The sequence below is a fragment of the Enhydra lutris genome, unplaced genomic scaffold (genome assembly GCF_002288905.1).
Source record: "Enhydra lutris kenyoni isolate GAN:26980312 unplaced genomic scaffold, ASM228890v2 scaffoldscaffold4, whole genome shotgun sequence".
NCBI lineage: Eukaryota > Metazoa > Chordata > Mammalia > Carnivora > Mustelidae > Enhydra > Enhydra lutris.
The window spans coordinates 12,035,848-12,063,620 of NW_019154088.1; the positions used below are offsets into that span (position 1 = coordinate 12,035,848).

General features: G+C 42.8%; 2 protein-coding genes across 11 annotated transcripts in view; one reads left to right on the forward strand and one right to left on the reverse strand.

Annotated features, from left to right (window-relative positions):
- Positions 1-22,867, forward strand: part of LOC111158656 (tubulin gamma complex associated protein 4) — a 37,548-nt gene extending 14,681 nt beyond the window's left edge. For all 3 annotated transcript variants that reach the window (XM_022520851.1, XM_022520862.1, XM_022520857.1), the window contains 12 exons: positions 1,260-1,461; positions 4,891-5,056; positions 5,278-5,402; positions 12,841-12,891; positions 13,502-13,607; positions 15,125-15,232; positions 15,660-15,798; positions 18,156-18,333; positions 18,834-18,968; positions 20,601-20,717; positions 21,354-21,493; positions 22,179-22,867. In XM_022520851.1, the coding sequence (XP_022376559.1) occupies positions 1,260-1,461; positions 4,891-5,056; positions 5,278-5,402; positions 12,841-12,891; positions 13,502-13,607; positions 15,125-15,232; positions 15,660-15,798; positions 18,156-18,333; positions 18,834-18,968; positions 20,601-20,717; positions 21,354-21,493; positions 22,179-22,191 (1,480 nt within the window). In that variant the 3' untranslated portion in view covers positions 22,192-22,867. The remainder of the gene's footprint in view (positions 1-1,259; positions 1,462-4,890; positions 5,057-5,277; positions 5,403-12,840; positions 12,892-13,501; positions 13,608-15,124; positions 15,233-15,659; positions 15,799-18,155; positions 18,334-18,833; positions 18,969-20,600; positions 20,718-21,353; positions 21,494-22,178) is intronic.
- Positions 22,868-23,696: 829 nt separating this feature from the next.
- LOC111158598 (tumor protein p53 binding protein 1) overlaps positions 23,697-27,773 on the reverse strand; it is a 76,160-nt gene continuing 72,083 nt past the window's right edge. For all 8 annotated transcript variants that reach the window (XM_022520774.1, XM_022520743.1, XM_022520753.1 and 5 more), the window contains 4 exons: positions 25,817-25,911; positions 25,073-25,272; positions 24,430-24,575; positions 23,697-24,049 (listed from right to left, as the gene is read on the reverse strand). In XM_022520774.1, the coding sequence (XP_022376482.1) occupies positions 23,862-24,049; positions 24,430-24,575; positions 25,073-25,272; positions 25,817-25,911 (629 nt within the window). In that variant the 3' untranslated portion in view covers positions 23,697-23,861. The remainder of the gene's footprint in view (positions 24,050-24,429; positions 24,576-25,072; positions 25,273-25,816; positions 25,912-27,773) is intronic.

Below are 27,773 nucleotides of genomic sequence, written 5' to 3' on the forward strand. Positions count from 1 at the left end.
TTGAAAATTTCCATGTCTACAAAAAGTTGAAAGAACAGTATAATAAACACCTGTATATCCTTTAGCTTCACTAATTGTTAACATTTGACCCCATTTTTCTTTTTCCCCTCTATGTGGAGTATGAAATATATGCATGTAAGTATATATAAATATACAAACACACACACAACACATTTTTTTACAAAATCATTTGAAAGGCCTATCAAATACTTCAGCTTTGTATCTCTTTAGAAAAAAGGCTTATCTAATCTCAGTTCTCTTAAGATAACCTTGATACCATATTACACCCAAAAAAGTTAACATTAACAGTGTATTATCCAGGATAAATCTGAATGTCTCCATCTGTCCACCAGAAGTCCTTTCCCATTGTTTTTCTTTGTACTCCCAGACGCAGTACGTGTTCTCACGTGGCATTTGGCAGTCACCTCGTTTTAGTCCCCTTTAATTTGGAACAGTGCCTTTCCTTGCCTTTTAAATCTTTGGTGACAATTGACATTTTAAAAGTCTTGACTGGTTGTCTTGTAAACTGTTACACGATCCGGATTTTTCTGATTATTTCCCGATACTTGGCAAGAACACTACATACCATAGGCCACATTATTTCTTGTTGCATCACATCACAAGGCACAGAAAGTAAGTGTGTTCCATTTTTGGTGTTGTAAAAGCTTGATCACTTGGTTTAGTGCTTTCTGTCAGATCTCTCCATTTTAAAGGCACATTTTCCTTTGTAATTCATGTTATCTGGGAAGTGGTCCTTTGAAACCATGAGAATATCACCTTCTTCAACAACCTTTCTGCGTTTTGTTGGATTATCCTTATTCAGGTGTACCTGCTTCTCACAGAGTGAATCTACTCTCTCTGTGTGATTCCAACAAAAACAAATTTAATATTGTGTCAGCCGAAAAGACTCCTGTAAGAGCATTTAATTTTAACAAGAATCCTTAGTTTTGAAACTCACTTTACACAAAAGGAGGAAAGAAAATGTGTCTCTTCTAAAAAACTAGTAGAACATTTACCGAACATTTAGACTTCAGTATATAGCCTACAAGTTTGGGAAATTTAATCACTAGTTCATCCGCAAACATTTAAATTAAAATAGCACAATTATTTTTAGTTTAATTGGTTATTTTCCTTCTGAGTCATCAGACCCTCAGGCCTCTGTTTATCCTGTTGCAGTTTAGAGCATGGCCTCTGTGCCGATGTGGGGTTTAATGTTTGTTAAGAGGACTTCTAAGGCTCCTGCTTTTCTCTCCACTCAGGATCCTGGCCGTGTGTCATGGAGTCATGTATAAGCAGCTCTCAGCCTGGATGCTACATGGACTCCTCCTGGACCAGCACGAAGAGTTCTTTATCAAACAAGGTCCCTCTTCTGGTAATGTCAGTGCCCAGCCAGAAGAGGATGAGGAGGATCTGGGCATTGGGGGACTGACAGGAAAACAGTTGCGAGAACTCCAGGACTTGGTGAGAGCATAACAGAAAGCCTAATATACTCCTGCCAGGAGTCAGCAAAGTCTAGAGCTAGTTGACCTTTCAGTGATTTCCAACCCCCCCCAATCCTCTGTCCCCCTGCCGTTCCCAGCTTGTAGTAGTTGAAGCACCTTTCACAGATTCTGCAGATATAAACACTTGAACTTGGTTTTATCGTAGTTACATTCTTAACACCTAACTTAATGTGAGACTACGAAGTAGAAAATATATTTGTGAGATTCCTTTGTTTCCCCTTTACCCAGTATGTGCATTTCTGAGGTTAATAAGTCTTGTCTCTTAAGGTAGCCATGTAGCTACCCTATAACTTTTTTTTTTTTTTAAGATTTTATTTATTTGACAGAGCACAAGCAGGGGGAGAGGCAGAGGGAGAGGGAGAGGGAGAAGCAGGCTTCCGGCTGAGCAGGGAGCCCGACATGGGGCCTGATCCCAGGACCCCAGGATCATGACCTGATCCAAAGGCAGATGCTTAACGATTGAGCCACCGGGGAGCCCCTACCCTATAACTTTTAAATGCAGCTTGGAATTTCAATTAGAGTCCCCAAAGCTCTGTATTGTCTTTATTCATCCATTGATACGTTTGTTTATTTATTTATTTGTCCTGCTACAACATATTCTCAAATGCCTGTTACATATATGCCAGGCACTGTTCTAGGAGAGTTACTGGGTGTTGAACTGAAGTAAATGAATAAAATGTAGCAGAACCTATCCTTAAAGAGCTTACTGTTTAGTAGAAATCATAGAAAAGTCAACAGTGACATTACAGTGCACTAAGTGCTCTGGAAAGCACAGTTATGGGTGTTCTCAGAACTTGGTCTTAGGGTAGCTAGAGAAGCTTTGCAGTGGAATGTACATCTAGATTGCAAAGAGTTTGGGAGGAGAGGTCCAGAAATGTTCCAGGCAGGGGGATGGATGTGTACAAAGTACAGAGACCATGAAAGATGGTTTACTTGAGGAACCAGTAGTAATTCAATTGAAACGGTCAAGTAAAGGCTGAAATACAAAATGCAAGGACAGTGGAGGGGGTTGGGGAAGTTGCAGTCAATGAAACTATTAAGATCATGAAAGCCCTTGTAAACTATGGGAAGGAATTTGGACTTGAACCTCAAAAGAACTAAGAGCCAGTGAAGAATATTAGGCAAGAGGTTAACGCAATCAGACTTTATGATAGATGACTCTGGATAGTGTGTGGGGAAATTGTTTTTTTAAAAAATCAAGACTAGCAACAGGTAGATCCAGTTAAGAGAATGTTGGGGACACTTAGGTGAAAAATAATGGTGGCCTAAACCAAGGGTGGTAACAGTAAACATGCAGAAGAATAAAGTGGGCTGAGGGAGATTCAGGACATGGAATAGGTAGGCCTTAGTGATTGGATAGCAGTGCAGAGGGAAGGATCAAGAATGTTACCCAGTTTCTGCCTTTAGCAGCTAGGTGGGTAGAGATGATACGGAATGTGTATGGCAGGTATTGAGAGAAAAGAGATGGATCTAATTTTGGGTCCATCTAATGGTTTAATGTTGAGGGGCACCTGAGTGGCTCATCCCTTAAGCATCTGATTCTTGCTGTCAGCTGGGGTCTTGATCTCAGGATCATGAGTTCAAGCCTCACACTGGGCTTCATGCTGGGTTTGGAGCCTACTTAAAAAAAAAAAAAATAAGAAAGATTTACTTTTGGACATGTTGAGTTTGAGGTACTTGCAGGAAATGTCCAGTGGGCTGAGCTTGTAGTTCATGAGAACAGTCTAGCTTGAAGATAAGTTTAAGGAGTCATCAGCACGAAGCAGTTTTTAACCTGGAGCCCATGGGTGGCTTCAGGAGGTTCTGTTTAATGTATGTTTGTATATTTGCCTGGAAGGTCCATAGCTTTTATATATGGCAGAGAGTCCTGTGATGTAAAAAGATTTAAAACACCTGTTATGGGGCTCAGATTAAGCATCTGCCTTTGCTCAGGTCATGATCCCGGTGTCCTGGGATCAAGCCCCACATTGGGTTCCCTGCTCATCGGGAAGCCTACTTTCCCTCTCCACCCCACCCCCCGCCTTGTGTTCCCTCCCTCACTGTCTCTATCAAGTAGATAAAATATTTAAAAACAAAAACAAAAACAAAAAAACACCTGTTACAATGATCAGTTCAGTGACGGAAAAAGATAGGATTGTTTAAGAAGAGTTAGGAGATGGATAGGAAAATGCCCTGAGCACCACCTGCATTAAAGTGCAGAACAGGAAGGGTGAACAGCAGAGCTCAAAGGCAGTATTGTGGAGGCCAAAGCTCCTGGTTGGAGCTGGAGGATAAGGGTCAAACCCAAAACAAGTAGGAGGAAGGGGGTGGGCACTGAGTGATTGGGTGGTGGGCATCTGGGGCTTCTTGAGCCGATTCAGTGGTTCTCAAACTTCCACGTGTGTCAGAATCAGCTGGAGAGCTTGTTAAAACACAAGAGGGGTGGCTGGGCTTCATCTCCCAGATTGTCCTGGATCTGGGGAAGGGCTTGAAAATTTTCATTTCTAACAAGCTTCCAAGTGAGGCTCATGCTGCTGGTCTGGGAGCCACACTTTGAGAACCACTTGGCTTAATGACTCTGGCTACGTACTAGTGAAGAGCTGGGCAGAGCCCACATAAATGGCGAGATAATGACGTCATAGACCTATAGACCTGGAAAAATAAAGACTAATGATTCCATTCTACAGGTAAGGAAACTGAGTTCCCAGTCTGCTACACAAATTCTTACATAGTAAAGGCAAAGAGAGGACTAAAATCCCAATGTTGAAAAGCAAAAAACAAAACAAAAAAAACCAACAAGACTGTTATTTCCACTGTGCTATCCAGCTGTCTGAAAATGGAAGTATGTTCATCTTTCTGACACTGGTAGTTCAGGCATTGTGCAACTTCAGATTTAAATCCCTGCTTCTGGGGGCGCCTGGGTGGCTCAGTCGCTAAACATCTGCCTTCGGCTCAGGTCATGATCTCAGGGTCTTGGGATCGAGCCCCCACATGGGGCTCCTTGCTCAGTGGGAACCCTGCTTCTCTCTCTCCCACTCCCCCTGTTTGTGTTCCCTCTCTCACTGTGTCTCTATCAAATAAATAAAATCGTTAAAAAAAAAAAAAAAGTCCCTGCTTTGGGGCGCCTGGGTGGCTCTGTTGGTTAGCATCCAACTCCTGATTTGGCTCAGGTCTGAGATCAAGCCCCATGTGCAGCTCTGTGCTCAGCACGGAGTCTGCTTGAGATTCTCTGTCACCTCTGCCCCTCCCCAACTTGAGCACACCCTCTCTCTTTATAATAATTTTTTAAAAATTCAAGTCCATACCTCTAGAAAAAAATAGAAATCATGGGTTGGGAGAGTTGATGTTTTCTTGCCTTCCACTTCTTACTTCATACTTCATGTCTGATATGGATTATTTCCTTGCGTAGCGCCTGATAGAGGAAGAGAACATGCTGGCTCCATCCCTAAAACAGTTTTCCTTACGAGTGGAGATTTTGCCATCCTACATTCCAGTGAGGGTTGCTGAAAAAATCCTGTTTGTTGGAGAATCTGTCCAGATGTTTGAGAATCAAAATGTAAACCTGACGAGGAAAGGTAAGAACCTCCTTGCCCAGTGGGCCCTGTTTTCAAAGGCCCTTTTTAATAGCACGTGGCCCCTCCAAGGGCGTGGCTGATAAGGTTTCTGCACTGAGATTGCAGCACGACCAGGACCCACTTACTTGAGAAACCGGAAGGAGGTGCCCCAGGGGGACCAGAAGTCCTTGCCCATCCTGCTGTTCTCTGCCTTCCTTTGATGGTGCCTGCCTGCTTTGTAGGATCCATTTTGAAGAACCAGGAGGACACTTTCGCTGCGGAGCTCCATCGGCTCAAACAGCAGCCACTCTTCAGCCTCGTGGATTTCGAGCAGGTGGTGGATCGTGTTCGTAGTACCGTGGCCGAGGTTTGTATGTCCTAGTAGGCTTTCTTAGCAGGAAAACAGTCTAGGCCCCCAGAAATTGAGCACTTGACTTCCATTGCTTCTTGAAGTGGTTAAAGCTTAGCTTGGAGGGAATTGTGAGAGTTGCAGGGCAAGTTTTTAATAATAGACGCAGAACTGCTTTAGTCTTCACACCTGACAGGATTCTAGTTAGCTATTTACTTGAATAAAGGAAGGTCTCACTTTCAAATTCAGACAGTTAGCATTTTGAATCTGTCAATGTAGTTGGCGATAATGGCTAGGAATCAATGGATTCTGACTAAATTTAGCACCTTGCTTATATTTTAGGTGGCTTTATTACTTTTTCATTAATGGGTATAATAACTATGAGGAACATAGAATGAGTTTTATTTTTCCATTTTTACAAATGAATGAAATAGAAATCTAACTTGGCTAGTGTTGCACAGTAACAGAGGTGAATTCAGAAGCAGGTCTCGTAACTCCTAGTTCAGTGTTTTTCTTTCTTCCTTTTTTTTTTTTTTTTTTAAGATTAGTTTGTTTAGGGGCCCCCCAGGCGGCTCAGTCAGTTAAGTGTCTGCCTTAAGCATCTGACTTCCGCTCAGGTCATGATCCAAGGGTCCTGGGATTGAGCCCAGAGTCAGGCTCCCTGCTCAGCAAGGAGTCAGCTTCTGCCTCTACCTACTGCTCCCCCTGCTCGTGTACTTTCTCTCTCTGTCTCAAATAAATTTTTTTTTTTTAAGATAAATTTATTAGGGAGAGAGCAAGCATAAGCCAGAGGATAGGCAGAGGGAGAAGGAGACAAGCAGACTCCCCGTTGAGCAGAGAGCCAGATGCAGGGCTCAGTCCTGGACACTTGAGATCATGACCTGAGTGAAAATCAGGAGTCGGAGGCTTAACCTACTGAGCCACCCAGGTGCCCCCTAGTTCAGTATTCTTAAGTGAATTCTGCTTTATCCACTGACTTAGATTGTGACCAGTAATTTTTCAGATGTGCATCTGTTCTGTGGCCTAAAATAAAATTTGGCTCACAGGTGTGTGATAATGTGAAATGGGATTTTTAGTCAGCTGTTTTGTTTACTATATTACTGGTTTTCTTTCTTTCTTTTTTTCTTTTAAAGATTGATTTATTTGAAAGAGAGAGAGAGAATGAGAGAGGGCATGAGAAGGGTGGGGGTCAGAGGGAGAAGCAGACTCCCTGCCCAGCAGGAAGCCTGATGCAGGACTCCATCATGGGACTCCAGGATCATGACCTGAGCCAAAGGCTGTTGCTTAACCAACTCAGCCACCGAGGCGCCCCGTATTAGTGGTTTTCAACTTCGGCCCTCACCTCCAGAGCTGCTGACTGGTAGATCTGCGTTGGGAGGGAGGGAATAGCTATGTGTATTTACACCATCCAACTGCACAACCAGCCAACAAACCACTGCAGGTGACGGTGAAGCATACCCAGCACACTACAGTCTCCAGAACTGAGCAGCTTAGCAGCACATATCCTCACGTTGGAAGCACAGTAATCTATCATGAATATGATTTCCTTTTCTAGTCACTGTCTCAAAAATTCTAGGCATGGGAGATAGCTGTGATATTGACAGAATATTAGATCATAAGGTGACCTTTAGGTATCACTTCATTTGATTCTTTATAGGCAAATAATTATTTAAACTCTTTAGAATACATGCTTTTGTCCTTTTGTAATTTCAAGATCCTACCCCTCCATCTATAGCCAAGGCAGCTCTTGTCTAAGGGGCTGGTGTCTTGAGGTCCTTGCAACTTATTTTTATTAAATCTATTTCTGTTCTTTCATGATTCTTGTGATAACTTTGGAGTTAATTCATGGAGGAAAGTAAAAATTGTATTGAATGAATAATACAAGATTTCAAAACAATTTTTTTTCTTGTGAAATTCTGAAATGTGGATATTGGTAGAAATTACATTTCCAGTTTAAAAATGATAGATGAAGAGTGGAAGTTCAGACTCTGAAGTTTTTTATAATTGTAGCTAATAGGCCTTTTTCAGAGCTATTCTCTTAAAGTAACACTTTATAGTAATGAAAATAGTTTCCTTTTCAGAAGGAAAAAGGGGAGTGTCTTACAAATATATATCATACTCATCCCCTTTTTTCTTTTTTTTTTTTTTAAGATTTTATTTATTTATTTGACAGAGAGAGATCAAAAGTAAGCAGAGAGGCAGGCAGAGAGAGAGAGGAGGAAGCAGGCTCCCTGCCGAGCAGAGATCCCGATGCGGGGCTCGATTCCAGGACCCTGGGATCATGACCAGAGCCGAAGGCAGAGGCTTTAACCCATTGAGCCACCCAGGTGCCCCTTGGTTTTCTTTTTTTTAAGTATACATACTCTATGAGTTTATTTATATAAAGTTCAAAAACAGTTAATGTAAAGTTTAATATAAAAGTTCAAATGCAGGGCCGCCGAGTGGCTCAGTCAGTTAAGCGTCTACCTCTTGATTTGAGCTCAGGTCGTGATCTCAGAGTTGTGAGATCCAAGCCCTGACTTGGGCTCTGAGCTGGGTATGGGGTCTGCTTAAGATTCTTCCTCTCCGTCAGCCCCTTCCCAACCCCACTGTCCATCTCTCTCTCTCTCAAAAAAAAAAAAAAAAAAAAAAAAAAAAAAGTTCAAAGGCAGAACTAATCTGATGTTAGATGTCAGAATAGAATTTGACTTTGGTCAGTGGAAAGGGCAGGAGGAGGGCTTTCAGGGTGCTGGTTATACAAGTGTGTTCAATTTGTAAAAATTCTCCAAGCTATAAAATATTATTTGTGTACTTTCTGTATACTTTTTAGTACTTAAATGAAAAGGTTTTGAAACTTAATTCCTAGATATTTAAGTTGGTTATTTTGATTTTTTTTTTAGTTGCTTACTGTTTTATGTAGAGAAGTGGCAGTATTTTTGTGGATTAATCTGTGTGACAACTCGAAGTCTTTTTTTAGTTCTAACAGTTGTTTCTGTTGATTTTTCTAAATAATCATATCATTTGCAAATAATGAGTTTTACAACTTTTAGACTTCTACTTTTCTTTTTCTTACAGTCTTGGATCTCTAATACTATATTAAACAGCTGGAGTGATAAGTTGGTATAAACTGTGTTAACCAGTGGAGGCAATAGTGGGCATTTTTGCTTTGTTGGCCCTTAAAGATCATGCATCAACAGTTTCTCTATTACTTTAATGTTTGCTGGAGGCTTTCGGCACATAAGTTTATCAGGTCAAAAAAGTTAACCTCGTTTCTAGTTTGTTATGTGTTTTTGTCATAAATAGATGTTGAATTTTGTCACCTGCTTTTTCTTTATCGATGATGGTGCAATTTCTTGCTCTGGGTTCTTTTTCTCCTTTAGTCTGTTCATAGGGTAAATTCCTGGTTAGATTTTCAGATGTTGAATCTTCCTGAGATAAACTGTACTTGAAAACGTGAGTTTTTATTTTTTAAAACACTGTTGGATTTGGTTAGGCAATACAATACTTGGAACTTTTGCATCTACATTTACAAGTGACATTAGATGATTCCTGTTTTATTCCCATGTGGTTGCAGAATAAAGAGCCTTATAAATGAGCTAGGTATCTCTCACTTTTCTTTTTTTTTAGAATAATTTGTATAAGACAGGAGTTGTTACTGGAAGTTTGATTGAACTTATCTGAAAAATTATCTAAGCTAGGTTGTTTAAGAAGGGGAAATCTTCGGAGTGCCTGGGAGGCCCAGTCAGTTAAGCGTCCAGCTCTTGATTTTGGTTTAGGTGGCGATCTCAGGGTCCAGGGATCGAGCCCCACGTGGGGCTCCACACTCACTGAGGCATTTACTTGAGGATTTCTCTCCCTTTCCCTCTGCCCCTCTGCCTGCTCATGCCCCCCGCAAAAAGTAAATAAATCTTAAAAAAAAAAAAAAGAAAGAAAAGAAAATCTTTACCAAGTCAACATATTTTAAACCTGTATTAATCTGTTCAAGACTGTTATTTCTTATACCAATTTTGGTATTTTCTGCTTTCCTAGGAAGGCCCATTTCGTCTAGATTTAATTTTTTTAGAAAATCTGTAGATATTTGTTTTATTTTTTTTTTATTTTTTTTTTAAAGATTTTATTTATTTATTTGACAGACAGAGATCACAAGTAGGCAGAGAGGCAGGCAGAGAGAGAGTGGAGGAAGCAGGCTCCCCACTGAGCAGAGAGCCCGATGCGGGGCTCGATCCCAGGACCCTGAGATCATGACCTGAGCTGAAGGCAGAGGATTTAACCACTGAGCCACCCAGGCGCCCCTATTTTTTATTTTATTTTAATCTTTTACTGTTCAGTCTTAACTAATCTTTTTGAAGAGCCAGCTTGTGTTTTTATTACCTTTTTTCTTTATTTCATTGATACCTGCCTTTATTATTTTTCTTCCTTTTTTTTTTTTTTTTTTAAGATTTTATTTATTTGACACAGAGAGACACAGCGAGAGAAGGAACACAGCAGGGGGAGTGAGAGAGAAGCAGGCTTCCCACTGAGCAGGGAGCCCAATCAGGGGCTCCATCCCAGGATGCTGGGATCATGACCTGAGCCACCCAGACGCCCTGTTTTTCTTCCTTCTTATTTTTTTGAGTTTTCTGTTACTCTTTGCCAGTTTCCTGGGTTGAAACTTGACTTTTCTATTTGTAACCCTTGCTTCCTAGGAAATATATGTAAAACTTTATTGCCTTGACCTTGTCCCACAAGTTTTTGGCATGGAGTATATACATATTATCATCCTGTTCTAAATAATTTATTTTCTTTCTGATTTTCTTTTTAACCCCAGGAACTTATTAAGCTTTAATTTTTATTGCAGTATAGTTGGAGAACACAGTCTGTAGATCCGTCCTTTGGAGTTGATTGAGGCTTCCTTTATGGATTAATGTAGGGCCCATTTTTGTTTTTAGTTCTACCTGTGCCCAGAGAGTGTATATTCTGTGAGTCTAGAGTTCTGTGCCTGTTCTAATATCTCATTTCCGAGCTGTATGTTAGGCATGTGCATATTTGTAATATATATTTATTGTTTTCCTTTTATGTATATATAATGTCTTCTTTATATACTTATTTCTGTATATTAATATATATATGTACATACATATGTATACACTCACATACACACATATTTTTTAAACTTAAATTCTATTTTATTAGTTAAGAATCATTACCCACCTCTTTTCCAGGTCATTATTTACCTCATATCTTCTTCCATCCTTTCTTTGCAACTCTTTTTACCGCCCTGGCCCCAAGCAACCACTGATGTGCTTTCTGTCACTAGAGATTAGTTTGCATTTTCTAGAATTTATGTAAATGGAGCCAAACAATACGTGCTCTTTTGGGGAAGGAGGCGGGTCAGGGTGTTTTTCCTTATGATTATTTTGAGATTAATCCCTGATGCATGTATCAATAGTTTATTCCTTTTTTAAAGCTTGTACAGAATATTTCTATAACCATCATTAATATCATTATTTTAAACATTTCTCTAAATGCATTGCCGAATGGTAAACACATCTCTGTACTTAAACACTCATGTCATAGCAATTAGGTACCACTTTTATAAATACCATTATTACAGGTGTTTATAAACACTTCTCTGAATGCATCATGGGAGAACAAGCACATCCATTCCCTGAAATAACGCTCTTCTCAACATATCCTAAGCATGCAATTTTTTTAAACTTTATTTTATTGAGGATCTTTATTGATCTTTTCCTGAGGATCTTTATTACATGTGTTTTTATTTTTTATTTATTATCATCATTAATACATGTGCTTTTATTTTTTAATCAAACTGTATTTGATATATAACATTGTGTAAATTTAAGGTATACAGCATATTGATCTGATGCATTTATATATTCTTTTTTTTTTTTTTTTAAGATTTTATTTATTTGACAGATCACAAGTAGGCAGAGAAGCAGGCAGAGAGAGAGAGGGGGAAGCAGGCTCCCTACCGAGCAGAGAGCCCGATGCAGGGCTCCATCCTATGACCCTGGGATCAGGAGCTGAGCCAAAGGCAGAGGCTTTAACCCACTCAGCCACCCAGGCACCCCACATTTATATATTCTAAGAAGATTGTCATCGTAGGGATAGTTAGCACCTCTGCTATATCCCATAACTATCATCTCTTTTTTGTGGTGGGAATAATTAAGATCTAGTCTCCTAGCAAATCTGATTATAATATAGCATTGTTGTCCATATTCACTATACCACGACTTCCATCTCCAGGACTCAATTACCTACTAGTTGCAAGTTGGTAACCTTAAACAACGTCTCTCCTAGCCCCCTACCCTGCAGCTCCTGGTAACCACCATTTTACTCTGTTTTTATGAGTTTGGCTTTTTTGGACTATACATCTAAATGATATCATGCAGTGTTTCTTTCTCTGACGTATCTCAGTATAATATGCTCAAGGTCCATCCATGTTGTCACAAGTGGCAGAATTTCCTTTTTCGTAACTGAAATATATATATTTCATTATATATCACATCTTCTTCATCTGTTCACCCGTCATGGACACCTAGTTGTCTCCGTATCTTGGTAGTTGTGAATAACGCTGCAGTAAATATGGGAGTGCATTTATCTCTTTGATAATCCTGTTTCGTTTCCTTTGTGTACACACCAAGAAGTGGAATTCAGGATCATGTGGTAGTTCAATTTTTAATTTTTCAGGGACGTCCATACTGTTTTCCATGGTGACTGAACCAATTTACATTCCCACCAACAGTTCACGAGGGTTCCCTTTGCTCCACATCCTCGCCAACAGCTTGTTACCTCTTCGTGATGATAACCATTCTAATAGGTGTGAAATGATAGCTCTTTGGTTTTGACTCACATTTCCCTGTTGGCTAATGATATTGAGCATCTTTTCATGTACCCATTGGCCACTTGTATATCTTCTTTGGAAAAAAAAAAACCTGTTTAGTTCCTCTGTCCATTTTTTAATTGGATTGTTTGTGTTTTGTGGTGGTGGTTGTTGTTGAGTTGTAGGACTTCTTTATATCTTTCAGATATTAATTCCTTATCAAATATGTGGTTTGCATATATTTTCTCCTGTTCTTGAGGTGTCTTTCATTTTGTTGATTATTTCTTTTGCTGTGCAGAAGCTTTTTTTAAGATTTTATTTATTAGAGAGAGCAGGAGCAGGTGGGGTTGGAGAGGGGCAGAGCAAGGGGGAAAATTAGGCTCCCTGCTGAGCTAAGAGCCTGACATGGGGCTTGATCCCAGGACCCTGGGATCATGACCTGAGCCAAAGGCAGAGGCTTTAACCCACTGAGCCACCCGGCCAGCCCCGCCACCTGGCACCCCCATTTTAATTCTTAAAATGTTGCTGGTGGGCAATGACTTTATTCTCTAGGCAGACGCTTAATGACTGAGCCACCCAGGTGCCCCACAAAACCATTCTCTATAGAAGTTTTCATTGGAATGAAATTTTGTTCCTGTTTTGTTCTTTTCACAGCATCTCTGGAAGCTCATGGTAGAAGAGTCAGATTTACTGGGTCAGCTGAAGGTAATAGCTGTCTTTTAATTCTTTTATTTATTTATTTATTTTTTTTATTTGACAGAGATCACAAGGCAGATAGGAAGGGAAGCAGGCTCCCTGCTGAGGAGAGAGCCTGATATGGGGCTCGATGTGGGACTTGATCCCAGGACCCTGGGATCTTGACCTGAGCCAAAGCAGAGGCTTTAACCCATTGAGCCACCCAGGCGCCCCCGTCTTTTAATTCTTAAAATGATGCTGGTGGGCACGACTTTATTCTGTAGGCTCTCCCTGAGAGCATTGGTTGCCTGTACCCAGACTTCCAGAGTGGCCTCACATGTCCTCACCCAAGAGGGCAAATTCTCCCTAATATTACACATGTACTGTAGCACAAAGGTTTGGGTGTTTACTTTCTTCTGGCAGAACAGACTTGTGTCGCCATTGAATAAATGACACTAAAGACACCAGTTGTCCTGCCTTGACGAGTTGGGAAATGTGCCCCTGTGAAATGCCAAAAGCCTGTATCATTTTGTAGGCTGGGCTCACACTGATCAGATTAGCAACTTCATGTGTAATTACGACGGTGAGCAGCTCCTGCCTTTCTAGATCACTGAACTGTAAATTGACATTCTTTCTGCAGATCATTAAAGACTTTTATCTTCTGGGACGTGGAGAACTGTTTCAGGCCTTCATTGACACAGCTCAACACATGTTAAAAACACCACCCACTGCAGTAACTGAACATGGTAATTGCCCTCTGGGCCTGAGAATTTCCGGTTGACTGATGTTGTAGGGTGTTTCTTGACTTCTGCTGAACCGTTCAGTCTGTTCCACGTTAAAAGCAGCCTGATGAGTTAGAGAGCAGGGTTTCCAAAGATGGAAGGCCCTTTGGTGGGCTGCACACTGAAGTTGCTGGGAATTGCCTCTTGATCCTTCCTGGAAGAGTAGGTATAAATCAGGTATTATGTTATCATAGTGTCGTCCTACATTCCTACGGGACAGACATAGCGCTACTTACTGCCCCTTGTTATATTCGAGTTCTTTAGGTTGCAAATGATGGAAACCTAACCTGAACCAACCTATGTAGAAAGGAGGAATTTATTTGCTATTTCATCTGTAACTCCAGTGGGATAGTATAGCTGGGCTTCAGACAACAGAAACTAGGGACTTGAATATTGCTAGAATTTTCTTTCTTACCGTATCTTGTGTGTGCCTCTTCCATGCTCTCTGATGGCCTTCCACTCCAATTTGGAAACATGGCCAGCAATAGTTTCGAGCAAGTACCTCACAGTATCTACTGGAGGAGCCAAATCCAGTGTCTCTGGTAGCAAATTAAAAGATTCCAGGAGGGGGTTTTGATTAGCCCAGTCCAGATCATAAACATACCCCCGCACCGAAGATGTCCAACATTAAGATACACCCTTGAAGTGTTCACCCTTGACTAATGGGAATGACAACCATTCCCATTCAGACTATGTGAGGAGAGTCGGGAAAGGATCAGAATAAAAATAAATAAATAAATAAATAAAAATTTTTAAAAAGGAAATGGGGGGGAGACTAAGGTTTCCTTTTTTCTGACTCTATAAAAATAGATGGCCACTGTATTCACACAAGACTTTTTCATTGCAGATATCAGAAAACCCAATTCAAACTCATGCAAAGGGGAAGAAAAATGTATTGATTCTGATAGCTGAAAAGGCCAGAGGATGAAGGTTTTAGGCAAAGTCTGATGCGGGGGCTCACATGACGCCTTCAGGACTTGGTGCCATTCCATCTTTCACCTCTGCCTTTTTTTCTCAGACAGGCCTGCTCCATATGGTAGCAAGATGGCCTCCAACCAAGCTCACATCCCACTAAATCCCAGTTTATCTAAGAAAAACAAAGAAAAAGAAAAACTCTACTCTGAATAGAGCCTCTGGATTGGCTTGGCTGGAGTCATGTTCATATCCCTAAACAAAATAGTGTAACAAGTTAGAGTATTACATTCCCTTGAGCATGCCTGGGTCTCCTGCCTACCCCTAGCATCAGGTATTGTCAACCCCACTGAACCACATGGCTAATACTGGGAGGGGTGATTCTCTAGGGAAAACTGGGTGCTATTATCAGCAAGAGAAGGGGGAACGCGTGCGAGGCAGGTAAAAGCAGCCTGTCTCCACGCATCCCACCATTAGTGTCAGGTGGGCTAGAGAAGTAGAAAGCCAGCGGCATCTGGGTCTGTTATGTAGCCTAGCGTTCTCGTCAGCCACTGTGTCCCCCCTTGCAGATGTGAATGTGGCCTTCCAGCAGTCCGCACACAAGGTTCTGCTGGATGATGACAACCTTCTCCCTCTGTTGCACTTGACAATCGAGTATCATGGAAAGGAGCATAAAGGTTTGCCGTTCTTTCTTGCATCTTTCTGCTCCTATGGGTTCATCATCTGTTCTCCCATCCGTGCTTCCACCCACCTCCACAGAAACCATTTCATTTTGGACCTTAGAAGTCACGTTGTCTGGGGACCTATTTTGTATGGGAGGAAAGGGAAATCCAGAGAGGCGAGGCAGGATTCCCAGACCATGGTTTTTTTTGCCCTGCTGCTGGAATGGTCTCTGTTTATTTCCAGCCACCAGACTTTTAAGGCTGAAAAAAGAATCTGAGAGACCTCCTAAGAGAATCTCACTTGCCTTCTAATGCAAGTCCCCTTTTTGTCACCTGTATGCTTCTGACACTATAGGCTCAAGTGATGAGCACTCTCCCATGAACGTGACTCACCTTGTCAAAGCCCTGGTTCTGAATGAGCAACGTTGTCTTTTCTTAACAGATGCTGCTCAGGCAAGAGAAGGGCCTTCTCGGGAAACATCTCCCCGGGAAGCCCCTGCATCAGGCTGGGCAGCCCTCGGTCTCTCCTACAAAGTGCAGTGGCCGCTACACATTCTCTTCACCCCTGCTGTTCTGGAAAAGTGAGTATTTCTGAATTTCTCCTAGGTCAGTATGACCTGACTTGCAAGGGTAGAAATAAATAGGAATAGAATTCTTGGGCACAGGATAACCACGTGGCTGGTGGTCGTACAGTCTGTAAGTCGGAGGCTGCAAATGCAGTTGCCTTCAGGGGCTGGACAGAAAAGCTTAGCAAGTGAAGCTGCAGACATGAGGCCTTGGGGGTTGCTGAGTGCTGGGTGCTGGGATGAATGAAAGTGTCAGACCCTCAAACCACCAGTGTGGTGGTGGCGTGTGTGTTTGTTGTTAAGATTTTATGTTTTAAGCAATCTCTGTACCCAGTGTGGGGCTTGAAATTACAGTCCCGAGATTAGGAGTCGCAGCCTCCACTGATGGAGCCGGCCAGGTGCCTGTTGTCATGTTTTAAGTCGCACAATCAGCAGTTTACACACTGTCTGTCTGTGGCCTCTGGAAGATGCAGTCTTGAGCACCTCATGAAGAATCTGGCCCTTGCCAACTCCATCAGACTAGCAAGTTTCCTCCCTAGAACTTGTGTAATTTTTTGTTGATCTACTTGGGAAGACTTTCCAAGCCCAGACGTTTGCTGTGGACTTGAGCCACTGCAGAGGAGCTCGCCTTCTTACCCCCAGGGAGAGGCAGTGGGGATGGCTAAGCTGGGATGGAATACGGGAGCGGGACCAGTGTGGTAAGAGGCTCTGGGATCAGCTTTATTCTTTATCCTGAGAGCCTGCCAGGTGCTGTTGCTCAGTTCCATCAGGACCTCCTGTCCCCGAGGCAGGAAACCAGAGCTCTAGGGGAAGGGAGGTGGAGAAGCAGGCTTGGCTAGTAGTCACCTGTGGAATCCGTCCCCACACTTATACAAATCTCTCAAATCCTGTCCTGGCCCGGGCTGTGGCTGGAGGACAGTAGCTGTTGTGCTCAGGCCAGAGGAATGGAGATAAAGGAAAATGATGACCAAAAGGGCCTCTCTTCCACCCTCTGCTCCTGTTCCCAGTCTTCTCTACCTTTCTGAGTAGAGAAGCTTAGGGTATGAGAGCCTAGGCATGATCTGGAGAAGACAAGGCTGGTCCCAGGAGTTTGGGGGGCAGGTTCAGGGCCCACAGCCCAACGAAGGAAGTTGCTCCTTGTCCTTGAGCCTTCACCACTCCCAGTGTCCCACAGGCAAACACGTACATCCTCACTTGATAAGCTCTGAACACCCTTGAAAAAAATCAATCTCTGATGTAGTTTTAAAAACTTTTTATTATGGGAATTTCCAAACAAACAAAAGCATGGACCATAACGGCCCCCACGTATACATGATCCAGCTGCAGCGTCTGTCGGCGTCACCTGTTCCATCTCTTGTTTTAGTGAGAGCCTTAGACAGCAAAGCCCAGGCATGTTGTTTGACTCCATCAATGTGCGATGCAGAGCCGGTGTGTTGTCAGTGTAACTACAGCGCAGTTATCACAGCCAGTAAAATTAACAACAAGTCCTTATTTGATATCTGGTACAGAATGAAACTTTCCCAGTTATCCAAAAATGTCTTGTTATGTTTTGGTTTGTTCAAATCCGAATCCAAACAAAGTGTACTATTTTTACTAGGTTGTTCCATTAGAAATAGATGATCTTAAAAACCAAATCATATTGGTTTCTGCAAGTCTGCCTATGAACAAGTAAATATATCCAGTTTCACTAGGAATCAGCTGTTCTTCCCATGTGTGTCCTCAGCGTGGGGCTCAGCATGAGGCAGCTAGGCCCTGAGCTTGCCGTGAGGCAGGAGCTAGGAAGCCCTTAATTGCATTCTCTTCTTTGGGACAGAAAATTCGATTAACTGAAATCCTTGCCTCCTAACACATTGTTATTATTGGGCCACACAAGACCTCCTGCCTTCCTTTCACATACGCTGTAAAAGCACTTCCCAGCACAGAAACTGGAACACCAACAGTAACGGTCTTTCTTAGTCTCCCTCCCTTGGCTCCCCCTCTCCCACAGTCCCGTTATCTGTCCTTTTAATATTTAGTTCTATAACATCAATATATCTTCCCTCAATGTATGTTTTTTTCCTACCCACTTATTTTAAGCTTTATTGAATAAAAGTATAAAAGGCTCTATGTACTCTGAGATTTACCTTTTTATTCAGAATCCTACTGCTAGGAGTCCTCTTGGGCTGTGCAGCTGAAGCACGTTCATTTTGACAGCTATGTAATATTCCACCATCTCAATGAGCCACAGTCCATTCAGCCACAGCTCTAGCCATTCTCCTTGCCTCCCTTGCCTCTCAGGGAACAGGTGGCAGGCCCAGAGTCCTAGGGTCTGTCATGCAGGTGAGGTAGGTAATGAAGTTTTATTCCTGAAGAGCCTGACATTTCTGTCGCAGGTACAATGTCGTCTTCAAGTACTTACTGAGCGTGCGCCGGGTGCAGGCCGAGCTGCAGCACTGCTGGGCCCTCCAGATGCAGCGCAAGCACCTCAAGTCCAACCAGACAGACGCTGTCAAGTGGCGCCTAAGAAATCACATGGCCTTCTTGGTGGATAATCTTCAGTACTATCTCCAGGTCCGGGCCCAGGGCTGACTAGAGGAAGGGCGACCAAAGTCTGGGAGGTGGACGGGGTTGACTCAAGAGGGACTGCAACCCTGCAGTGGTTGAAATGTTGGGGGTTGAGAAAAGGCACAGATTTTATCACTGGGCAGGGTTTCTTGGTGGCATTTTAGAAGAAAGTGGGAATGAAGGGAAGGAGACTGAGTCTAGGGTTCTTGTCAGCAGTGCAGTATTTAATTCTTGTTGATCTGACCCTCATGTTTAGAGTTGGCTAGAACGTCAGTTGGTGGAGGGGATGTGGCATGAGGCGAGGCGATCTGCCAGAACTTTGGAGCTTCTTAGGCATTAGACAGGTAACTTTGTAGAAAGCTAAGCAATGCAAAGGGGTCTTTGGTCAGCTTTAAAGTGGCTTGAATAGGAGGGAGACTTTCTCTTTCATACTGTCAGGCATCTTAATGTCCTTGAGTGCTTAGAATGTGCTGGGTCCTGAAAGTACCTGTGTCCCTGCCCATCAGGTGGACGTGCTGGAGTCTCAGTTCTCACAGCTTCTGCATCAGATCAACTCCACCCGTGACTTTGAAAGCATCCGATTGGCTCATGACCACTTCCTCAGCAATCTGCTGGCTCAGTCCTTTATCTTGTTGAAACCTGTAAGTAGGCCTGTTGGTTTCCTCAGACTGCTTCTCGCCTGACTGTTCCCTTAGATCCTGAGTTGCCAGGATACTATCATTAAACAATTGCTGAATCTCCACTTTCAGACCTTTTTAATAACTTAAAGCAAAACTAAAAGGGAATGTTAAAAGGGAACTTAAATGTCTTTGAATTTCTGAAATATTGTATCCTGGGGATGTGGTGAGCAGCTACAGAAGATAGAGTATGTGCTGAAAGGATTTAATTTAAAAAAAACCTGACACCACAGAAAGACTAACGAAAGCACATATAGTACTTTCTTAGCAATCTTTTGGGCCAGGATGCACAAGTTCCAAGTTGTTTTCACAGCCAAGAGGAATAGTGTCTCCCTGCCCGTGTGTGTGTATTACCCTCAACCTTGGCTACACATGGGAATCACCTGGAAGCTTTAAAAATCTGGGACCCTGAACACTTAAATTAGAATCTCTGGAGTGAAACCCAGGGCCTGGTGTTTTTTTTGTTGTTGTTGTTTTTGTTTGTTTTAATTTATTTGACAGAGATCACAAGTAGGCAGAGAGACAGGCAGAGAGAGGAGGAAGCAGGCTCCCCGCTGAGCAGAGAGCCCAGTGCGGGGCTCGATCCCAGGACCCTGGGATCATGACCAGAGCTGAAGGCAGAGGCTTTAACCCACTGAGCCACCCAGGCACCCCCCGGTGTTTTTTAAAGTTCAACATGCATGCCAATTCCAGAATAGAAAGCGGGAAGGCTGAAATAACCCCTCATAGATTCTCTGATTATATGGGTTACATAGATCACACTTCATCTCTGATGTCAGCCAGCTCTTCTCCCTCAGTTCTGCCACACCACAAACACTGCAGACTTCTCTTTGTTCCTATCCGAAGCTGTTTTTGCCGCACTGAGGGAGAGCAGGTTACACAGATGCCAGTCCCAAGGGCTCTTTCTGTGAACTGACAACACCAAAAGCTACTGTGACAGGCGGACTGTCCTCAAATGGCAGGAGCGCATCCTTGGGAAAAGGAGAAGATGAGAGCAGGTGGTCACCATTAAATATTTATTGAGTGCTTACTGTGTGCAAGGCACTGGGGATACAAAGAGGTATAAGTCATGGCTCTGCCCTTAAGGAGCTCACAATCTAGTTGGAGAAACAGAACATACATACATACATACATAAACCAGGAACAACACAGGCGGCCTGAACAGGGGCCAAGAGAACAGTATAGATAATAGAAGCAGGGGTCACTAAAGGCTACATGGGGAAAGGAGTGTACCACTGAGAAGGCAGAACATGAAGCGGCTTCAAGGAAAGGATCCTGGGTATAGGGACCAACAGTGAAAGCAAAGCTCAGGGCAGGAGCACGCTGGGTGGGCCCAAGAAATGATGACTAGTGTGATGTGACTACAGCGGAAGGTTTGTGCAGGGGTGACTAAGAGAATGATAGCATCTTTGCAGGAAGGGAAGAGTTTGGTTTCCACTTGTTGCATTTTGAGGGGCCAGCAGGACTGACATGTGACATTGTCTCTCCTGAGGTCAAAGAGTGGGAATAAGGTAGCTCTTAGACTGTTTTCCCCTATCTTTTAATATCCTACATGTATCTTCCTTCTTTTCCTAATACCAACCGCTTCCTGGGTAGGTGTTTCACTGCCTGAACGAAATCCTAGATCTCTGTCACGGCTTTTGCTCGCTGGTCAGTCAGAACCTGGGCCCGCTGGATGAACGTGGGGCGGCCCAGCTGGGCATCCTGGTGAAGGTGAGTCTGCCTGGCTGTTGGCCGTATGCAGCCCTGTCCAGAGGGTGGAGGATGTTTTGCCAGTGGGGAATCACCATCTTTTCCTCAGAGTCAATAAAGCATTTCCCCCAATACATACATACATACAGAAATAACCAACATTTTAATCTTTGTATCTTGTTATCAGTTCATTCTGAAGTAGCTAATTATGTGCCATCATCTCAGCGTTCAAAAATAGTTCAGCTGTGAATAGTTTCTTCAGCCCACAAACATGCACTGGCTTTGTTCTCACATTCTCCTATCCAACCTCCTTACTTCCTTGAACGAACTCTGCTTCACTGGGATTTTAATTATCTTTAACAAAAAGCCGCCGGCTCTCCCCAGCCCCAGTATACAACAGAATACATTAATTTGAAAGCGGATGCTAACTTCCTACTGAGCATGGGAGTGGAGTTTCACAGAAAGTCATGCTATCTGTGGACTCCGTCCTAAGAAGACCTTTTAGGAGCTAAGAGAAGCGAGGCTGTGGGAAGGCCAGCTGGTGCTGTAGAATTTTGAGCAAGAGTTTTTCAAGGAGCTCCCCCACTCCCACCTCACTCCACATGGACAGTTGGTGAGTCTGAGAGGAGTGATAGCCCGGGTCTTTCTCCCTTTCAGGGCTTCAGCCGCCAGTCTTCCCTGCTATTCAAGATTCTCTCCAGCGTTCGGAACCATCAGATCAACTCAGATTTGGCTCAACTACTCTTACGACTAGATTATAACAAATATTACACCCAGGCCGGTGGAACTCTGGGCAGGTACGAACAAGCCTTGGGGAAGTTTGTGGACGCTGTGTGTGTGACTTTTGAACAATTTATAATTCCAGAGCTAAGAGACGTTAGCCACCGTCTCGTCTAAATGGCCTCATTTTATAAACAAGGAAACTAAGGCTGAGATAAAGGGCTGTGTCTGATCATCTTTATTTATATTAATGAAGCTTAACTTCTAGTAAAAGCCACCATCATAGTGAAATACTAAAACTCCTGATGCTGAGATGGGTTTTTAGATCTCAGCTGGGCAGGAAGAACGAACCGGGAAGTGGAGTGGCTGTGGCCGGTTCCCAGTTGTGACATTAACCAGCTCTGCAGCGCCGGGCACGCTGCCTCCCTGGCTTCTAGTACCCAGCTTCCATGCATGGGAAAGATGATTACCCCTTCAAGTTCTTAGCTTTTTAATCCAACATTCAGTGGAACCAGCACCAAGATTCAGTGGTGGTTGGCTTTTCTCAGAGGTCTCTCCTATTTTTAAAAAGCATTTTATTGTTCTCCTTTTTGTTTCTCAAATGTCCTCAAGCAGATTTTTCCTAAGTGATTTTAAGCAGAGAAGTCCAAGAAACTGTTTTAGAAGATGACATTAAGTAGATTACAGGCTGTCCTGATTACTCTTTCTTTGAAGAAAATCTTGGGAAAGCATATTTGATGAGGTTCTTTTTTTCTTTTATAGTTTTGGGATGTGAAAATAACTGGTTCACAAACCAGCAGTCTCTCACTGCGTTCCCACATCCGTGACAGAAAATTCAAAACATCCCACTCTCCAGCCGCTCTGCAAATGCCTGCCGTCTACTGAGGGCCCTACCTTTCCTCCTAGAAGCTACTACTATTGAACATTCATGGGTACAAATCCTTCCCGTGTGGAAAAGTCTACCCCATCTTAAGGGAGTTCTTAACTCACCCACCATGGAGGACATGTGGTGCCAGCTCTCTCTCTGCTGACCTTGCAAGATCCATTACATGGAGAACGTCTGTCAGACACGTCCATTTGTTGAGCACCTACTATGCGCCTAGGTACTGTTCAAGCTGCGAGAGACAGCAGTAAGTCGTAACTTCCAATTATTTCAGACTGGAAAAAGGGCAATTTTAGCTATTGACGACATGTTTAATTATTCCTATTTTAACAAAGAAAAGGAGTCCTTATGAAAAAGCCTGAGGTCAAATTTCTAGGTTCCAAATATTGAAAACTGCGAGTCTTATTATCCCCTCTTGGAAAAACCACAAAAGTTAAGGTTCCCCTAATCTGGCCCAACCATTACTATAATTATTAATGTTCATATTGGTGTGAACAAAAATAAATGTTTATTGAACAACTCCCTCTATAATGAGAAAGAATGCAGCATTCCAGCCTCAGTCTGTAGCCAGTGATTCTGGTCCTTCTCTACCACATACTGTATCCTATTTCCTACACTTGTGTGCTGAGGTAACCCTTTCCACTGCTGTCCGTGGAGAAGTTAGCAAACTCTGGCCCACCACCTGTTTTTGTAAATGAAATCTTACTGGAACCCAGCCACACTCATTTACTTGTCTGTGATTGCTTTCATGCTGTCATGGCAAAGGTTTTGTGACCCGTCAAATGGCCCAGAAGGCCTGAAATATTTACTGTCAGGGAAAACTTTTTAACTCCTGCTTCAGAGAATGACAGGACATCAACAGGGATGCTGCTAGGGGTAGGGAAGGAATAGCTTCTAGGAACCATGACAGCAGTAACAGTTATAAAATTGGACCTCTGGCCAGAGCTGCTAACATTTCCAAGTGTTGTCCCTGCGTTTCTCATGTTTATCCTTGCAGAAAGTCATCCCATCAGGCTTATAGTCACTGCCCTTTCACAGCAATTGGTGCTTTTTCCTTTTTAGTTCTCAGAGTACAGTACCCACAGGTCAGCTGTCAGTGAGCTCAGCTCTAAGATGATTTTCTTTAAGTAACAGATGCCCAACTCTATTTAACTTTGCTCCATCTATTGATTTGGGCCTACTGTAAAATCAGGTTTTTTTTTGAAAGTCGAATTTTAGCCCAGGATAACCTTTTGACAAAGATACCACAGAAAATTTTAAAAATTTCACTTATTTACCTTGGCTAGCTGTCCTCCTACTATGAACAAGCCTATTGAAAACCGCAGAAGGTACTAGGTTTGTCTTGCTTTTTGTTCTGCAATTAAGTTCAAAGAAATGGATGAAGAAATCCCAGTTACTACAACCGAAGAGATTCAACATTTATTTTATCATAAAAGTCCAGCAAATAAAACTATATACAAGATCCATGCAAAGAATCCAGTTACACACAAGACACATTTAAAACCCGGTTAAAACACAATCTCCACAACATCAGGGAATAAAATCAATGAGACGAAGTATCCTTAGTGAGAAACATAATCGTGTTTATATTTTGGATGCTGCTTGAATCCAATTCTCTCCCCAACAATGAGGCACTGGATCACCCACTCCTGTGACACCACAGGCAGCTGCAATGCTTCCGCACACTTCAGCACCGAGGCCGGGCATGAGGGATCCGTCACCACCACGTCAAATACCCCTAACGCAATATCTGCAGAAGCAGGGGAAGGTGAGGGAAGAGAGGAGACTGGATTTAGCCTTCCGTGGAAAAAGACATGCTTCCTAGCCAGTGCATAGCACTGAGCCCAAACTCAAGCTTTTCATGTCAGTGTTACTGATCACAACCCAAAGTGAAAAGTCACCATCATTAGATGCTACCCTTATAGGCATGTTTATCAGTACAGCACTGGACAGCAGCAGAAGCATCAACAACCCAGGGCCTCACTCCTAGTGGCTTACCTCTTGAAGGTGGTACCTTTCTTCTCTCAGAAACATGGATAAGGTCAGCCAGTCAGACCACAAGGCCGAGCACCCGCGGGTCTGAGGCCCTCCCTAGAGCAGTACCACCACACACACTCTGCAGGGACGCACCTTTGTTATGGGCACTTGAATGGTGCTGCTTCACGGAGGCTGCCCCCCCAGTCATGAGGATCTCAGACCAGAGCTCCAGGAAGTTCTGCTGTTGGTCTGACACCAAGAGTACCTTCAGATTGTGGAAAGGGTTTTCACGGGGTTGCCTATGAAGGAGTCAGAGACACAGCAGCTTAGAACTGGAAAAGACCTTAGCATGACAGATCACTTCCAACAAGAGCCCTTCTGCCAAAGGACTTGGGCCCATGTGAATGTTTCCCAAAGTCCTGCATTAGGATACCACTCTCCTTCTCTCCTGTGAATCATGTATTTTCTGGAATCCTGGCATTCTAATTCAGCCCTTCTGCTGTCCAGATCCATCCTGGGGCTGAGAATAAAATGCCTTGCTTAAAACTTAGTCCCCTAACCTTAGAGGTCAAGAATACTGAACCTACATGGATCCTCACATATTTTCAAAAGGTCCTTAACCAGGATACATCAGGAACATAAATTAGATGAACTGATGAAAAGAACTCACTGAAATTCTCTAATTTATCCTATGACAATTATAGTTTCTACAAATACACTCTCACCTAGATTCTCCCCCCTCCAAAAGCTTGCTGTCTTCCTGCCTACCATCCTAGATGGGCTCTCAAATACTCACCAATCCAGAATTCTTTGCTCCTCAAGGCTGTACCCAGCAGGCAGCAAATAATTACGGTAATTCTGGAGCTGGTTGGCATGGCAACTATCATGGACCCAGACATGAGACACACAAGGAATCCCACTGGCAAGGCACAGGAAATACTTCCGGGTTCGACAGTGCTGATCCGCAATTAGGAGACACTGGTAGGCTGTGTTACACTGGAAGAAAAGGAACAGAACCAATAGGTCTGGTGACTTCTACAGAAAGCCCCTGAATAGCAGCCCTGAGTTCCAGAGAACAGATCTGAACACTTCCAAATACTACCCAAAATGGGGCTGAGCCTATCCTTCTGCCCAACACTTCCTCTCTCAATGAAAGGCCCAAGGCACTGCCCTAGATACTCTCCCTGCCTCACCTGCAGGTTTTTCTGGGGACCTAAACCCTCAAGGGACAACCCAAGCCCAGGTATTCAATCTTCCAGGCTGAGAATCAGCAACACTATAATGGGGATTTCTATTAAACACAAGTTTTAATCTGCTTTTGTCCCAGAAACAGAACCACAGCCTTTAACAAATAAGGGTTCCAACTTCTCTTCCTTACATAAAAGTAAAAATTCTACTTCATGCAAAACCTTGTAGCAGTTTCCCAGTTCCTGAACTGTGGAAAGGGTTTTCATGGGGTTGCCTATGAAACCCATCCCCTCCCTCTCAGGTTCTTCTCATCATTGACCCACCTGGGAAGCTAAACAAAGAAACTCCTCACCTGGGCTTCATTGAAGTCTTCAAGGATATAGCCAGCTCCTGCTCGAAGCTGGGATTCTGTATACTGCTTGTTGAAAGGAGGAATTTCTAAAAATTCTATTTAAAAAAAACAAAAACAAAAAACCAAGATCATAATTACTAGTTGGTTTCTTATTCGCTACTTTAAGACTGCTTCTTACTGCCTCCTTTCACACTTCCCCCACTATCTCTATAGCACTATATCCCAAAGACGGATCAAGGGCTTTCCCATGGGTCAGAAAGAGCTCTGTCATGAGGACTACAAAATGCTGCCAAAAGAAGGGACAAGAGCAGAAGGGGTAGGGAAGATGAGAAATGGGGTAGGTCCTGGACCTAAAAAACATCAAAGGTTTGTGTACTGAGTCATGGGACTGTTAACAAGGATGGACACACAACCAGTTCCCATGGTGGGTATTCCAATATGAGTAACCCTTACCATCAAGAAGCTGTCCTTTATGCCTACCCTCAATCTCTCCTGCAAACTAAGCCCATTTCCTCTAATTCTGCCTGCTTGTGGAGATAAAGAATAGCTGATTCACACTTTTTCTAACAAAGCCTTCAAATTCCCCCTTCATCAGCAGTTTTACCCTCTATACACTAAAACTGTGATGAACCAGAAAGCTCAAAGAAAGTAGGGTTTCTAAAATGTAACTGATTAAGTGAAGGTTAGCCAGAAAAATCCTATTTCAACCTTTTTATTGAAAACTATCTACCTTTGATGATCTTGAAGTACCTCAGGACACTGAACATCAATGACTGCATTACAGTCTTGAGGGTGAAGTAGAAGTTATGAGAGATGAGGCTGAAGCTGTAATGACCCTAGGCAATTAGAAATTGCTTCTTTTGACCAAATATCTGCTCCTCTCATATATAAATAACACATTAAAAAAAGAAAAGAAAAAAGCAAGACATTAGAGACTTTAGTTAATTTAAGATTTCTGAGAAATTAAGTTCTAATGAACTTACACAAATAAAAAACCCAACCAAATTCATTAAGAGTTCAGAGCCAGGACCACTTCCCATCCCCCTCATGCCCAGTGGTAAATACCGGCAGAGCAGACCCCTTGAGGCCAGCCCTCTGCTGCCCTCCTTGCCTGCTGGAGCCGCAGAGAGTGCTGGTGCCCCACAGTCAGGACTCTACACCTCTGGGAAGGTCTGACTGGCTGGCCCATTCACCTTCATTGCTCTTTTCTTGACTAAGCATTCTCCATGTTCCTCTTAAAATGAGAGCTCAAACTGGAAACTCTAAATGGTTGTAAACAACTCAGAATATAGCAGGACTATTGCTCAGGCTTGTCACTGCATCCTGTTGATCTATCTCAATACACCTCGTCACAATTTTTAGTACCAACACTCTTACTGCTGAGTCACTGCCAAGGCCTCGCGTGGTCCTTTCTTTTTCCCAAGACTTCTATGTTACATCTGCTTAATCCAGGTCTGTTTCTAGTCCTGACCTCTTTGGTTTTAATCGCCAATTATGTTCCTTGCATCTGTGTAATCAAACATTATCCCACCTAGGTAGCAGCAGTCTACTCCTCTACTTTTTCTCATTTTGGATTTAAATTTTATTTGCGACTTATGAGTGGCCCTGCCCCACCAGAGGCTAAAATGAACAGGTTTTTAATTCCATCATCTAAAGGATGAAGGTACTAAATGAACCCAACTCTAGAGTCAAATCCCCATGGCTGATGGGCCGTTGATGGTATGCCTCCCAACAATAACCAAGTGCCATATTCTTATTTCATGAATAAATAGGTCTCATTAAATGAATTCAAATATTTTATGAGCTCCTTATCTAAAGTGGCATCTAAGAGATTCCCATTTATCTGCAAGTAATACCACATGGTTTCTTTAAATTCTTAAATTCTTAAACATGGTTTCTTAATATTCTGTTAGAAGACTGTTCTAGTACAAATGTCTTTAGGCTTTTTGAGATTGAG